Raw genomic sequence first — 16,987 nt, 5'->3', positions numbered from 1 at the left:
AATAAATAAACAAAATAAATAAATAAACAAAATAAATAAATAAATAAACAAAACAAATAAATAAACAAAATAAATAAATAAACAAAAAAAATAAATAAATAAACAAAATAAATAAATAAACAAAATAAATAAATAAACAAAAAAAATAAATAAATAAACAAAATAAATAAATAAACAAAATAAATAAATAAATAAACAAAACAAATAAATAAATAAACAAAATAAATAAATAAACAAAAAAAATAAATAAATAAACAAAATAAATAAATAAACAAAATAAATAAATTACTCATCTTAAAGGATTCCAATAATAAAAAAAATATTCAAGTTTTTTGAAAGATTAATACAATTTTAACACAAATAAAAAAATAAAAGAAACATGAATTTTCAAATTTTCAATAAGATTAATCAAGCAAATATTGATCCCTCTTCAAAGATTGTGGGTGCAATATTTTCACCGGCATTTCCAGGGGGTGGTAATATTCTAAATAGAAATAAAAGATTTATTTTAATCAAAATCCTGAAAATAAATTGTGTACGTAAAATATAAAGCGATTATTTGATGACAAATTAAATTAATTTTTAAATTTTATGACAATTAAAATATAAAACGATTATTTTATGACAAATTAAATTAATTTTAAATTTTATGACAATTAAAATATAAAACGATTATTTTTTGACAAATTAAATTAATTTTAAATTTTATGACAATTAAAATATAAAACGATTATTTTTTGACAAATTAAATTAATTTTAAATTTTATGACAATTAAAATATAAAACGATTATTTTTTGACAAATTAAATTAATTTTAAATTTTATGACAATTAAAATATAAAACGATTATTTTATGACAAATTAAATTAATTTTAAATTTTATGACAATTAAAATATAAAACGATTATTTTTTGACAAATTAAATTAATTTTAAATTTTATGACAATTAAAATATAAAACGATTATTTTATGACAAATTAAATTAATTTTAAATTTTATGACAATTAAAATATAAAACGATTATTTTTTGACAAATTAAATTAATTTTAAATTTTATGACAATTAAAATATAAAACGATTATTTTATGACAAATTAAATTAATTTTAAATTTTATGACAATTAAAATATAAAACGATTATTTTATGACAAATTAAATTAATTTTAAATTTTATGACAATTAAAATATAAAACGATTATTTTTTGACAAATTAAATTAATTTTAAATTTTATGACAATTAAAATATAAAACGATTATTTTATGACAAATTAAATTAATTTTAAATTTTATGACAATTAAAATATAAAACGATTATTTTTTGACAAATTAAATTAATTTTAAATTTTATGACAATTAAAATATAAAACGATTATTTTATGACAAATTAAATTAATTTTAAATTTTATGACAATTAAAATATAAAACGATTATTTTATGACAAATTAAATTAATTTTAAATTTTATGACAATTAAAATATAAAACGATTATTTTTTGACAAATTAAATTAATTTTAAATTTTATGACAATTAAAATATAAAACGATTATTTTTTGACAAATTAAATTAATTTTAAATTTTATGACAATTAAAATATAAAACGATTATTTTATGACAAATTAAATTAATTTTAAATTTTATGACAATTAAAATATAAAACGATTATTTTTTGACAAATTAAATTAATTTTAAATTTTATGACAATTAAAATATAAAACGATTATTTTATGACAAATTAAATTAATTTTAAATTTTATGACAATTAAAATATAAAACGATTATTTTTTGACAAATTAAATTAATTTTAAATTTTATGACAATTAAAATATAAAACGATTATTTTATGACAAATTAAATTAATTTTAAATTTTATGACAATTAAAATATAAAACGATTATTTTATGACAAATTAAATTAATTTTAAATTTTATGACAATTAAAATATAAAACGATTATTTTATGACAAATTAAATTAATTTTAAATTTTATGACAATTAAAATATAAAACGATTATTTTATGACAAATTAAATTAATTTTAAATTTTATGACAATTAAAATATAAAACGATTATTTTTTGACAAATTAAATTAATTTTAAATTTTATGACAATTAAAATATAAAACGATTATTTTATGACAAATTAAATTAATTTTAAATTTTATGACAATTAAAATATAAAACGATTATTTTATGACAAATTAAATTAATTTTAAATTTTATGACAATTAAAATATAAAACGATTATTTTTTGACAAATTAAATTAATTTTAAATTTTATGACAATTAAAATATAAAACGATTATTTTATGACAAATTAAATTAATTTTAAATTTTATGACAATTAAAATATAAAACGATTATTTTTTGACAAATTAAATTAATTTTAAATTTTATGACAATTAAAATATAAAACGATTATTTTATGACAAATTAAATTAATTTTAAATTTTATGACAATTAAAATATAAAACGATTATTTTATGACAAATTAAATTAATTTTAAATTTTATGACAATTAAAATATAAAACGATTATTTTTTGACAAATTAAATTAATTTTAAATTTTATGACAATTAAAATATAAAACGATTATTTTATGACAAATTAAATTAATTTTAAATTTTATGACAATTAAAATATAAAACGATTATTTTTTGACAAATTAAATTAATTTTAAATTTTATGACAATTAAAATATAAAACGATTATTTTATGACAAATTAAATTAATTTTAAATTTTATGACAATTAAAATATAAAACGATTATTTTATGACAAATTAAATTAATTTTAAATTTTATGACAATTAAAATATAAAACGATTATTTTTTGACAAATTAAATTAATTTTAAATTTTATGACAATTAAAATATAAAACGATTATTTTATGACAAATTAAATTAATTTTAAATTTTATGACAATTAAAATATAAAACGATTATTTTTTGACAAATTAAATTAATTTTAAATTTTATGACAATTAAAATATAAAACGATTATTTTATGACAAATTAAATTAATTTTAAATTTTATGACAATTAAAATATAAAACGATTATTTTATGACAAATTAAATTAATTTTAAATTTTATGACAATTAAAATATAAAACGATTATTTTTTGACAAATTAAATTAATTTTAAATTTTATGACAATTAAAATATAAAACGATTATTTTTTGACAAATTAAATTAATTTTAAATTTTATGACAATTAAAATATAAAACGATTATTTTATGACAAATTAAATTAATTTTAAATTTTATGACAATTAAAATATAAAACGATTATTTTTTGACAAATTAAATTAATTTTAAATTTTATGACAATTAAAATATAAAACGATTATTTTATGACAAATTAAATTAATTTTAAATTTTATGACAATTAAAATATAAAACGATTATTTTTTGACAAATTAAATTAATTTTAAATTTTATGACAATTAAAATATAAAACGATTATTTTATGACAAATTAAATTAATTTTAAATTTTATGACAATTAAAATATAAAACGATTATTTTATGACAAATTAAATTAATTTTAAATTTTATGACAATTAAAATATAAAACGATTATTTTTTGACAAATTAAATTAATTTTAAATTTTATGACAATTAAAATATAAAACGATTATTTTATGACAAATTAAATTAATTTTAAATTTTATGACAATTAAAATATAAAACGATTATTTTTTGACAAATTAAATTAATTTTAAATTTTATGACAATTAAAATATAAAACGATTATTTTATGACAAATTAAATTAATTTTAAATTTTATGACAATTAAAATATAAAACGATTATTTTATGACAAATTAAATTAATTTTAAATTTTATGACAATTAAAATATAAAACGATTATTTTTTGACAAATTAAATTAATTTTAAATTTTATGACAATTAAAATATAAAACGATTATTTTATGACAAATTAAATTAATTTTAAATTTTATGACAATTAAAATATAAAACGATTATTTTATGACAAATTAAATTAATTTTAAATTTTATGACAATTAAAATATAAAACGATTATTTTTTGACAAATTAAATTAATTTTAAATTTTATGACAATTAAAATATAAAACGATTATTTTATGACAAATTAAATTAATTTTAAATTTTATGACAATTAAAATATAAAACGATTATTTTATGACAAATTAAATTAATTTTAAATTTTATGACAATTAAAATATAAAACGATTATTTTTTGACAAATTAAATTAATTTTAAATTTTATGACAATTAAAATATAAAACGATTATTTTTTGACAAATTAAATTAATTTTAAATTTTATGACAATTAAAATATAAAACGATTATTTTTTGACAAATTAAATTAATTTTAAATTTTATGACAATTAAAATATAAAACGATTATTTTATGACAAATTAAATTAATTTTAAATTTTATGACAATTAAAATATAAAACGATTATTTTATGACAAATTAAATTAATTTTAAATTTTATGACAATTAAAATATAAAACGATTATTTTTTGACAAATTAAATTAATTTTAAATTTTATGACAATTAAAATATAAAACGATTATTTTTTGACAAATTAAATTAATTTTAAATTTTATGACAATTAAAATATAAAACGATTATTTTATGACAAATTAAATTAATTTTAAATTTTATGACAATTAAAATATAAAACGATTATTTTTTGACAAATTAAATTAATTTTAAATTTTATGACAATTAAAATATAAAACGATTATTTTTTGACAAATTAAATTAATTTTAAATTTTATGACAATTAAAATATAAAACGATTATTTTTTGACAAATTAAATTAATTTTAAATTTTATGACAATTAAAATATAAAACGATTATTTTATGACAAATTTAATTAATTTTAAATTTTATGACAATTAAAATATAAAACGATTATTTTTTGACAAATTAAATTAATTTTAAATTTTATGACAATTAAAATATAAAACGATTATTTTATGACAAATTAAATTAATTTTAAATTTTATGACAATTAAAATATAAAACGATTATTTTCTGACAAATCACAAAAGTAAAAATTTTAAATGAAATCAAAACAGAAAAATAAAATTTTATTTTAAAACCTTGAAAATAAATCGCATACGTAAAATTTTATTGCGGACAATCATCCTCATTTTCTAGTTGTTTCACAACTATTCCTCTGGCCTTCGTCAAGTTGTAACCGCGTTGGTTCCAGGTGAGCATTGTCTGAAGATACCAGTTTCAATCCTACCCAAAGCCTGCCAGAGCATTAGTTGGACAAAACCTGGTAGGACGACGACAACTATGGAAGGCAGTAATTGCTGAGGATGCAGTCAGGAGATTCGGGGTTCACATCCCGTCGCGGTTACCACCTGACAAAGGCCAGAGGAATAATTGGCTGAAACATTGTTAAAACAACTATGAGGGGTGTGCAATAAATAATGCCCCTGACCCACTTCCCATAGCAGTAGAGCAACGAAACTTGGCACAGTTATTAGTCTTTCTCTACATAGGAACTACCCAGAGTTATGCATTTCTCCCATCATTTGATGCAACTCTGGATACCGTTTTTGTAGAACACCCCAGGTTGGTCCTCCAACCACGACGTGACTTCAGAAATCAAGGCTGCATCATCTGGGAAACGCTTTCCTTTCAAAAACAACTTCATGGCAGGGAAGAGGTGAAAATCAATGGGTGTAAGGTTAGGAGAGTAGGGAGGATGGGGAAGGATTTCATAACCACATGCCTGTGCTTCTGATCTGGCGACATGCGAGTTGTGGACCGGAGCGTTGTCCTGCAGGAGGAAGGTACCTTTGCTGATCTTGCCCCGCCTCTTGATTTTGATAGCTTCCCTTAATTTCCTCAAAAGTGAAGCATAATAGGCTCCTGTAATTGTGGTACCCTTTGCCAGGAAATCTGTCATCACTACTCCGTCCTGGTCTCAGAAGACTGTGAGCATGATCTTGCCAGTGGAGGGCTGCACCCTTCCCTTCTTTGGATGTGGTGAGTCCAAGTGCTTCCACTGCATTGACTGGACTTTGGTCTCTGCATCATAGTGATGGACCCAGGTTTCATCCTTTTGAAAAACTTTGACTCATCTTCTTGGCACATCTCCAAATTCATCCTCGAGCACTCGACGCGTTCTTGCTTCTGGAATGGGGTGAGCAACCTGGGAATCCATCTGGCAGACACCTTATGCATATGCAAATGGTCATGAATGATAGTTTCCAGAGAACCTGTACTAATCTTGACATCTTGGGCTATTTGGTGAATAGTAATGCGGCGATCTTCCAAAATGGCAGCCTCATGGCAGACAGATGCCTCATCAATGGCAGAAGTGTGTGTGTGTGGGGGGGGGGGGTGACCAGGTCTGGGGGCTGTTTCCACAGACTTCCGGCCAAGTTTGAATTCACGATGCCAGCGTTTTACAAGGTCATATGATGGGGCATTATCACCATAAGTTTCTTTCATTTTATCAAAAGTCTCCTGTGGTGTGCGTCCTTTCAAATACAAAAACCGGATCACTGCTTGACATTCAACAGGCTCAATTTCACACCTGACTCAGTTCAAACACTTGTAAAACAGAAACCACAATTAGTTCAGAGCTGTAATTTGCCACATAACCCATAGAGATATAAATCATTGCACATGCAAAATTTCAGCTAGATCAGACAACTGGAAGTGGGTCAGGGGCATTACTTATTGCACACCCCTTGTAAAAAAGATGAGTATAATAGTCCGTAATAAAATAAAATGAATAAATAAATTCATCTCAATAATGAATTCCAATTAATTAAATGATTAATTATAAAAAAAAACAAATTTAAATTGTAAAAGAAATTTTTTAAAACTTTATCACTAGCAACATTTCAAAATAATCGAGCAGCAAATAAGAAGTCAGATAATCATCCGCCCATGTACGGAGTTTTGTTGTCATATTTGGTGCATCTGCTACTAGTCTCTCACTCTTAGACAAGGTTCAAAAGAGAGTCGCCAACCTGATAGGTCCCGAACTGTCTTCTACAAGTACTTTAACGGTGAATGCTCCGACGAACTGCAAGCACTTGTACCCCCTCGACATAAATACCCCCCCCCCCCGACAAACCCAACAAGCAGCTAAATCCCACCCCTTCACAGTAAGAACCCCTAGATGTAAGAGAGCCTTCTACTCCAGTAGTTTCTTCCCCAGAAGTGCTAGACTTTGGAATTCCCTTCCAGGTCCCTGCTTCCCCAACTGTACTGACATGCAGAAGTTCAAGTGTAACGTGACCTGACATCTTGCTGTCCAACTCCCTACATAGTACCCATATAGCTTATGTCCCTGATAGTAACCCCCTACATCAAAGTGGTAATGTGCCTTGTTTGGTGAAAATGTAATAAAAAAAAAGCATAGATGAAATGCAATTTGTTTTTATGCCTGAGCAATAGTACAGAGTGGAACGATAAAATTATTGTCCTAGAAAAGACGACATGATTCCATTTCCATTTGATGAAAACTGCTTTTCTTTTTTTGTTGCAGACCATCTATTAGTTGGCCAGTTGTGTACAAATCCCAAGAGCGATAGGAGTCTTCTATCATGTCTGAAAGTGACACAATGTTCAAAACGAGCAAGATCGGAGATGCGCCGCTGTACAACTCATGCTCTCTACCAATCCAAATTATGACAACAGGACCATTGCCAGCACCCTGAAAATGCATCGGTGGATTGCCAGGAATAACAGGGGCGTGCCCAGGGTGATGAAAAAAAAATTTCTGGCCATGGTTATGGTCTTCGGTGGTGATTCAAGTGAGGGCCACATCACACCTTCTCACATCTTCAAAGTTGGCTTGAAAACCAACACCAAAGTGTACCTGGATGTGTTGAAGAGTGTAGTGATCCCCTGGTGTAATCAGGTGACAGCTGGATTTGGCGCCAGCCCACAAATTCAAAGACACCTAGGCTTGGTTTCAGAAGGAGTGCTAAGACTTTATAACCTTCTCTTACTTGACCCATCCTACTCCGACCTGAACCCACTGGACTACTTTGTTTGGTCCATGTCAAGAACATCAGCATCATGGTCCTTTGACCCTCCCTTTTGGTTATTCCCTAAGCTCAAAGAAAACCATAGAGATTGTCATTATGCCGTTTTTTTGTGAGGGTTGATCAGTATCCTTAGTATAGCAGCTGTGTCCACCAGGGCAATGCTGGGTATCCATGCTAGTCTATAATATAGAAGCGAAAATGTGTGTGTGTGTTTGTGTGTGTGTGTGTGTGTGTGTGTGCATTTTTTTGTATGTCTGCCGAAGGCTTTTGGGGAGGGGAGGGGGGGTCACTGTTTCTTACAACTTTTTATATACTCCCTAGATTATAATATCTCTGATTTATGAAATTTTCTTTTATTTCAGTGACTTTTATGTTACAAAATTCGCGCTGTGATTTCATTCCTCTATGGCGTGATGTTTGACCCAGAAGACCACACATCAACGTTCGTTTAACCACCTGCTTTTTTAAACGTTTATTTTCACCTGTTCTCACTTCTCTGCCCTCGTAGCGTCATGGTAAGTTATCAGGCTATTCACCTTAAGGCTTTGGATTCAAGCCTACCTCCCTACCAAAAAACATTTTTTTTACACCTACAAACTGGGCAATGCCGGGCACCCCTGCTAGTCTATTAAATAAATCTCAAACGTCAGCTTGTGTGTGTGTATGTTTGTGTGCTTGTATATTGTAGGAAAATAAATGTCTTTATTCCTTTTTTTCCCAAAAGGCTGCAACTACTAAAATCAACTGTTCGCGTATAGCAATGAGAAAACTTAGCGGCGACGTTGAATAGAGAGGGTGGTGGTTTGACGGCAGACAATCGAGCAGTGTCTTTTCTCTGTCAGCCTCTCACAAGCTACCCGCTTTTTTATACGAGTCTCGAGTTTGCCGATGCACCTGCGATGTCAACGACTTTAACCTGGGACCCCATCAATGAGTACATCTGGCCTCCGCTACCATTGACAATCCACACCTGCGGGTGTTTCTGCACAATGCACTGTGAGACATTTGTATCCCTTCTGCAGAAATATCTGGTGGGGGTGGGGGTCTTCATTCTTTTGTTGGGGGGGGGTATCGATCAAAGTGCTCAATATCCTTAGCAGAACAACTGTGTCTAAACCGAACTTCATGTCCACCCGGGCAAGGTCGGGTATCCATGCTAGTATGTATATATGTAAAGGTGAATATCTTTACCTCGTTAACACTGAATTCTTTTCATCAAATAAATCACATAATAAACTCTTCCTTGGATTCGCATCCTAAAAAAAAAAAATCGATTTGAAAGAAAAAAACTTGTGACAATAAGAAAAAAATTAAGAAAAATAAGAAAAAAAAAATAAGAAAAATAAGAAAAATAAGAAAAAAAATAAGAAAAATAAGAAGAAAAATAAGAAGAAAAATAAGGAAAAAAATAAGAAAAAAATAAGAAAAATAATAAGAAAAATAATAAGAAAAAAATTTGATGAAAAAACAAATTGAAGTATGTGATTTGTGATGCAAATATAAAGTAATTAAATGCAAAACTCTTGCGTGTATTAATCAATAAGTATAATAAATCAATCAATAAAATCAATCAACAAATGTAGGAATGCAAACCCCACAATATTATTGGTATAAATAAATAAATGTGTTTCTTTTTTTATAAATGTCAAGCGTTGAACACAGATCCCACAATATTATTGGTATGAATAAATTAAAAAATAAAACGTATTTCCTTTTTATAAATGTCAAGATAAAAAATTAATTTAGGAATTTTAAGGTCGATGATCTCTGGAGTAAATGTGGTATTATGGTGATTGGGGATTCTAGCTAGTAAATAACATAAACAAATCTTAGGTAAAGTGACAAGGATTATCATAATCCTCCCCTTCCCACATTTTTGAATTGTCTTGTAACTAATTAATTTTATGATTATCGTAAAATTTTCTGAAATAAAAATAATATTTCTAAGTATAATATCTGTTCACCACAAAATAAATGCCATTTCACGCTAGAAGTGTTCATACTTGTACACTTTAATCAAGACATTATAAAAAAAAAAAAAAAAGTTATATTGTACATATCCGTTTTGAACTGAAGATCTCCGAAAAAAAAATTTCACTTAATTTGATCGAGTAGTTTATATATAAAAGTGAAATAAGGATTCTAAGACACCAGGTTTAATAGCATTATATGTTGATCTTAATATTTGTAAGGAAACATAAAACTGGTGCAAAACCTGTGTTTGAGTAATTTCATCACGGACAGCTATTCTTGTATATTGTTTAAATGTACTTTAATACTTTACGGCAGTTTAATCAATCATCAGAAGTGTTTCAAATTGGCATTAATCTAAAAACTTTTTCATTAGAATCTATTAGTGATACTATGAAACTGCAGTAAAGTATGAAGTACATTTTATTAGTTATCTTCTATATAATAATTTGATTGCAGAAATTCCCATCTGAACCAAATTCCGATAAGTTTGCAATGACAGATTCCACATCCAAGTTTATTTTTTCTAAACTTTTATCCACCATCTTATGCAACTTATGAGCGCCGTTACAAACACAAAGCAGTCTTGTGTTGCCAGATCTAACCTGTGTCAACTGCGAGCAGGCGCACAAAACAGCAGGTGGTTTGAAGCGGCATTTGATTATACATAGAAGTGACCATCAAGAATGTGCTGCTAGTGGCACACATGTCTGCATAATGTGTGCCAAAGAATGCCAGAGTTTGGCAGGGCTTAAAAGCTACCTTCGTGCGGCCCACCACTGATTTGTTTTCATGTTTCTGTATATCTTTATTTCTTTTTACTTTTTTTTTTCATATATTTTTGAAAGTCATCGACTCTTTTCGATTGACTAGCCTTAATTTTGATGTTCGTCACTTTCAGTTTTGCGATGGACGTAACAGCAAAGACATCACATTTTTTTTCTCCTTCGCGGTAAGGGTTCGAGCCTGCCTGCCTATTAAATTTTTTTTTTTTTTCATTACTATCAAGTAATAGCAATGTCCGAAAATGAATTTGCTGCCATCATGTATGTATGTATGTATGTCTGTCTAAAACTTTTGTCAGACACGTCGGAACGTGATGAAACCGGTATTGTTTTAAACCTCAAACTGTCAGATGACAAATATAAAAAGATCGGCTAAAAACATTAATTCCTTCACCCTCAACTAGGCACTTTTCTACAAGGAGAGGTTACATTTTTTTCATATATTTTTGAAAGCCATCGACTCTTTTCGATTGACTAGCTTTAATTTTGATGTTCGTCACTTTCAGTTTTGCGATGGACGTAACAGCAAAGACATCACATTTTTTTTTCACATTTTTTTCTCCTTCGCGGTAAGGGTTCGAGCCTGCCTGCCTATTAAATTTTTTTTTTTGTTTTGCTCAACACACACTTCCAAACTTCATCAGCAGAAGTTTTCATGTAATTATCTCCTTTGAAAGTTATGATTAGTGAACGATAAAAAAAAAAACCAAATTATTTTCATGTAATTATCTCTCTTGAAAGTTATTATTAGTGAACAATAAAAAAACAAACATTATTTTTATGAAATTATCTCCCTTGAAACTTATTAGTGAACAATAAAAAAAAGCAAATTATTTTTATAAAATGTTATCAGCAGCTCTTGTTACTCTCGCTTCTCTTTATTTGTCCCTCAGTCCTCATTTTTTAATGAGTGATTTTTCTGACAAAGAGAGAAGAACAAGCTGTATTCTAGGTTGACAGTATTTTGCGCGAACAGTCGGCAGAGATGGCGGAAATTTTCTGTTTCTATGTCTATCCTTGTAGCCATGTCACTAGTAAGGGTGCTGGAGGTAAACGTTTTATCTGGGCTGACGTTATCCGCCTGATAGTCAGAGACCCAAACCTTGAATTAACCATTAAGGAGGCTGTCCTATCAGCAGGTGCAAAGTAATGGTATTGCAATTTGGTGAATGGATTCTGGACCATGCAGTAGCTTCTGGTGGGGCCTCTTGATGCCATATTAGTGAGTAATTGTTACGGCTTTACCTTATGTTCTACAAAAAAAAAATTTCTTTGTTTCTTTTTCTCTCTTAATTTCCCTATCTGTCCTGCTCTAAGCAAGTCTGACAACTTAGTCCACAAATTCCAAAATTCCATCATGACAAGTTTCAAGAAAAAATACACGATTAAACCCGGATCTCCAACTTCCAACGTAGACCCCCACTACCATGTCTCCTTCGCCAACATCAGGGATCTACATTCCAACCTTCCAGAGGTTGAAACCCAATTACAGACCTTTTTTATTTTTAAGCGAAACTGGCATTGGACAGACTATTTCCCTAGATGAGTTCGTAATTAAAGGATACTCTAACTTAACATCTAAATCTGACCCCCAAGATCGCCATGGGCATGGAATATGTGCCTATATAAAAGATGGGTTTCCATGTGGTAGGGACATCTCCAGAGAAGATCCTAACTTACCCTATATGTGCTTCCGGGTTGAAATAGCTCAAACTACTTCATTTATATTTGCTCTCTATCGCCGTAACAACAGTGGAGTTACTATCTTTAAAAGCATATCTGAGAAAATTGACAAAGTCCTATCTGCTTATCCTTCAGCTAACATTCACATATGTGGAGACTTCAATGTTCACAATGTGGAATGGTTGACCCACTCAAACAAGACCGATGATGAGGGGAGATTCTGTCATGATTTCTCCATTGCTTATGACCTCACTCAGATTGTTCACGAACCCACCCATGTGCCCGACAATGACAGCCAGTATGCAAGTCTCCTAGACCTTTTTCTCACAACTTACCCTGAACTATGTTCAGTTTCTGTTCTGTCTCCTCTTGGATCTTCCGACCACTCTGGTGTATCAATTAAGATAAAAATGAAATGTAATAAGTCCTCAGAAATACCTCTCCATCGTACAGTATATTGATACACTATGGCTGACTGGGATAGCTTTCATACATTTATATCGGATCTACCTCTGCGTTCCATGTTTAAAAAGGATGTGTCCTCTATAGTATCAAACCTGACGGAATAGTTAATTGTAGGTATAGACTGTTCCATACCCTCAAAAAAGTTTCAGCAAAAACCTAAAAGCCATCCATGATTTTCTCCATTGTAAGAAAGTAATAAAGAATGCAAGAGAGTTGTATGCTCAGTACATCAAGTCCAAAGTAGCTGAGCAGCGGCTTGGTTCCCACCAGTTTTGGCAAATAGCAAACAGCATCCTGAACAGAAGTGTGTGCTCTATCCCAACTATCATAAATGGACCTGAGGTAATCTCATCAGCATCAGACAAAGCCAAACTCTTTGCCAAGAACTTTGCAGCTAATTTGGCCGCCAACCCCCAATATTTCCTCCTGTATCAAAAAAAACGCTATGTGATATACAAATATCTGTATGTGATGTTGCCAAGCTCATCAAAAACCTTGATTCCAGTAAAGCAACTGGCCCTGACGGTATTCCAATTATAGTACTCAAAAAACTTCAATCAGAACTAGCACCCATACTTACAAAACTGTTTGAACGTTGTCTTAAGGAGAATTGCTTCCCATCACCCTGGAAAATCTCATTAGTATGCCCTGTATTTAAGAATTCAGGTGATCGCTCATCCTCCTCTCAGTACAGGCCAATAAGTCTTCTGTGCGTCATGAGTAAGTTGCTGGAATCTGTATTAAATACAGAAGTAATCAACCATCTCAGCAAAAATAACCTTCTTAGCGACACACAATATGGTTTCTGTTCTGCTAGATCTACAGCCGATGTGCTTACAGTTATATCTCATAAGATTAGTGAATCTCTCGACGGAGGCAACCTTTCTAGGGCAATTGTTCTTGACATATCAAAGGTCTTTAATAAGGTATGGCATAAAGGTTTACTTCACAATATCTCCAGCTATGGTATAGATATAATATAGATATATATATAGATACAGTATAAATGCTGGAGTCCCTCAGGGGTCCATCCTGGGCCCAACTCTTTTCCTGATCTACATTAATGATCTTCCAAATCACATTCTTACATCATTTGTAGACATTTTTGCTGATGACACTACCATCTATGATAGCACATCTAAGACCGTAAACAATCAAGTTCTCTCTGATTCTCTCTCTTCTGATCTGAGCATGTGGTACAATGGGGAAAGGAGTGGCTGGTTACTTTTAATGCATCTAAAATCAAGCTTCTATCTTTACATCATCAATATTGTGATCACCATCTGGCATCAGTTGAAATAAATGGCTCTTGTCTTGGGGAAGCCTCAATTTTTGACAAGCTTTTGGGCTTGACCTTTACTCCTGATCTTAAATGGAACACGTACATCAAATCTGTTGCCAAGACCACTGGAAAAGTGGTCGAATCCTTATATCGATCCAGTAGATATTTCACTGCTGATACAATTCTCTATCTATATAATATATAAGAGCCAGGTACGTCCAAGGATGGAATACTGTTGCCACATCTGGGAAAGAGCTGCTAGAAAGGACTTGTCCTGCCTTGATAGAGTTAAAAATAGACTTCGTAGCCTCGTAGATGTCCTTTTCTCTTTGCTGCAACCTCTATCTCACAGAAGAGATGTTGCGAGTTTGTCTCTGCTTTATCCTTATTTTCATGGCAAGTGCTCGACTGAGCTTCAATCTATGGTACCCCCTCGCCAAACTTTCACAAGAAACACTCATCTAGCTGAAACACTATCAATAATTCCCCCCACTCTTTACCTGTGCCTAAACCTAAACGTAGATTCTATGAACAAAGTTTCTTTCTTAGAACTGCACGCCTGTGGAATTGTCTTCCATTTTCCTGCTTTTCAGCTGACTACAATATGATTATCTTCAAGTCCAATGTAAACAATTTCTTGATGAGCTGTTCCACTTGTTAACAAATTTACCGAATTTCTATTACTAACGATTATTATATTGTCCAATTGACTACTGTACACTCTGAACCCTTATCCTCGAGTGGTGTCTGGGCCTTGATAAATGGTTATGCCTATGTAAAAAATTTTTTTACAAAATATGAAATTATCTCCCTTGAAAGTCATTATTTGTGAACGATAAAAAAAAAGCAAATTATTTTCATTAGGAATTTTACTTTTATTAAGAAGACCTCCCCTGTTTTCTAGATATTCATCCACAATGATTGCTGATCAAGAATATATCAACTTTGTGTTTGTTTTTTTTATAGTTTTTTACTTTTAGCTGGGCACACGCACACACACACACATGCACACGCACAGATGCACACATACGCACACACATACACATTGCCCCTTACATAATAGATTTAAAAGAGAAGAAATATTTTATGATGGGGAAGCAAATTTCAGGAAAGGGAGACAATTTTTGTTATGTTCTCTTTTAATTTTTATTTTTCTAGAGAAAAAGTTATTCCATTTAACGCAACAAATGGAACGACTAAAAAATAATGTTATGTATGTGTTAGGTTTTATTATCTGCATGTTTTAACTGTTGACATGTCAATTTCGATCTGACTTATATATATATATATATTTTATAAAGCCCCCCTCTTGGGTTGACCACTATCGTAAATAATCTCACTCGCTACTTAATTTAGCTGAAAGAATGCGAAGCTCGCGGTTTGTTTACAAACATACGTTTGAGCACTTTACGAGTGGCGGACGGATGTTTATTTAAATAGACATTCGGACAGATTAATTGCAGCCACCGCTTCCGTAGTCAGGGGGTAGAACTGCCGACTGTCATCACCACGGTTCTAGGTTCGATCCTCGGCTTGGGATAGGTGTTAGTCTAGCGGCACTGATGAGTTGTGAAACAACGAAACAGGACTGTATGTCGATGACTAAAATATATTTTATATATATATATATATATATATATATATATATATATATATATATATTTATTTACCAGTGGTGAAAAAAACGGACTAGAGTGCTCAATGTGTAGCCAGAGCAGTATATAGGAAATTTATTACTGTGAGTCCAGAATGAGTTTACATATTGTTTCAACTAGAGGAAGATCCTCAAAGAGAGGAAATATCCAACTAGCATCGTCAGAATTCATAGATGGATTAAGTTATAATATCAAATAAGAATGGAAAAATCGTAGATGAAGGGGAGTTAGAAAAGAAGGGGGAGTGGAAGGGAGAGGACGTATGTATATGTTTACGTATTTGTGTTTTTATATATACTTAGGCATGTGCTCTTCCCCCATTGATGTGTGTCCGTACGTTGTACAGGTGTACGCGTGTATGTGTACTTATGTGTGTGTGTGTGTGTACCATATACTTATCATAAAAATCTCCTTAATAATTTTTTAATTCATTATTTTATTAACTTACTGATATTCTTACCTATCATTATACTATCAAAATAAACCTGTAACGTATAATTCATTAATTCATTCTCCTCTTTTTCTTTCCTTTTTTATAAATAATAAACAATAAATATTTTTCAATCTCTACCCGCCCCGCTAAACCACTTTAAACCCCATTTGCAACCCGTTCTTTCCTCCTCCCACCACACCACGCCCACTGACATTAACTCTCCAACCTGTTGCCATGGTGATCCTTTAAATTAACTGTTACTTATGCCGTTATAAATAAGAATAGCGTCTTTTAATTTTAAACCATTATAAACTAAAAAACGTATATAAGAATTAACACATAATTAATATTTAATTATAAACCCCCCTCTTATTATATACTCCTATTACTTTAAATTCCAACGTCCTCTCCCTTCCACTCCCCCTTCTTTTTCATCTCCCTTTCATCTACGATTTTTCCATTCTTATTTGATATTATAACTTAGTCCATCTATGAATTCTGACGATGCTAGTCGGATATTTCCTCTTCTTTTTGAGGATCTTCCTCTAGCTGAAACAATATGTAAACTCATTCTGGACTCACAGTAATAAATTTCCTATATATATATATATATATATATATATATATAGGAAATTTAGGATAAAGGTTAAAGAGGATGAGGGTTAAAGAGCGTACAGTAGTCAATGGGGCAATA

The 16,987-nt window shown here is 29.7% G+C and overlaps 1 protein-coding gene across 1 annotated transcript in view; it reads right to left on the bottom strand.

Moving 5' to 3' along the window:
• Positions 1–223: 223 nt before the first annotated feature.
• Positions 224–16,987, bottom strand: part of LOC145259034 (uncharacterized) — a 37,062-nt gene continuing 20,298 nt past the window's right edge. Inside the window, exons 5-6 of the mRNA XM_080116662.1 lie at positions 9,211–9,275; positions 224–484 (exon numbers count right to left, since the gene is read on the bottom strand). Of these exons, the coding sequence (XP_079972788.1) occupies positions 409–484; positions 9,211–9,275 (141 nt within the window). The 3' untranslated portion in view covers positions 224–408. The remainder of the gene's footprint in view (positions 485–9,210; positions 9,276–16,987) is intronic.

The sequence above is a fragment of the Euprymna scolopes genome, chromosome 34, assembly GCF_053919585.1.
Source record: "Euprymna scolopes isolate OS-2025 chromosome 34, ASM5391958v1, whole genome shotgun sequence".
Lineage (NCBI taxonomy): Eukaryota > Metazoa > Mollusca > Cephalopoda > Sepiida > Sepiolidae > Euprymna > Euprymna scolopes.
This window is presented reverse-complemented; position numbering and strand designations above follow the sequence as displayed.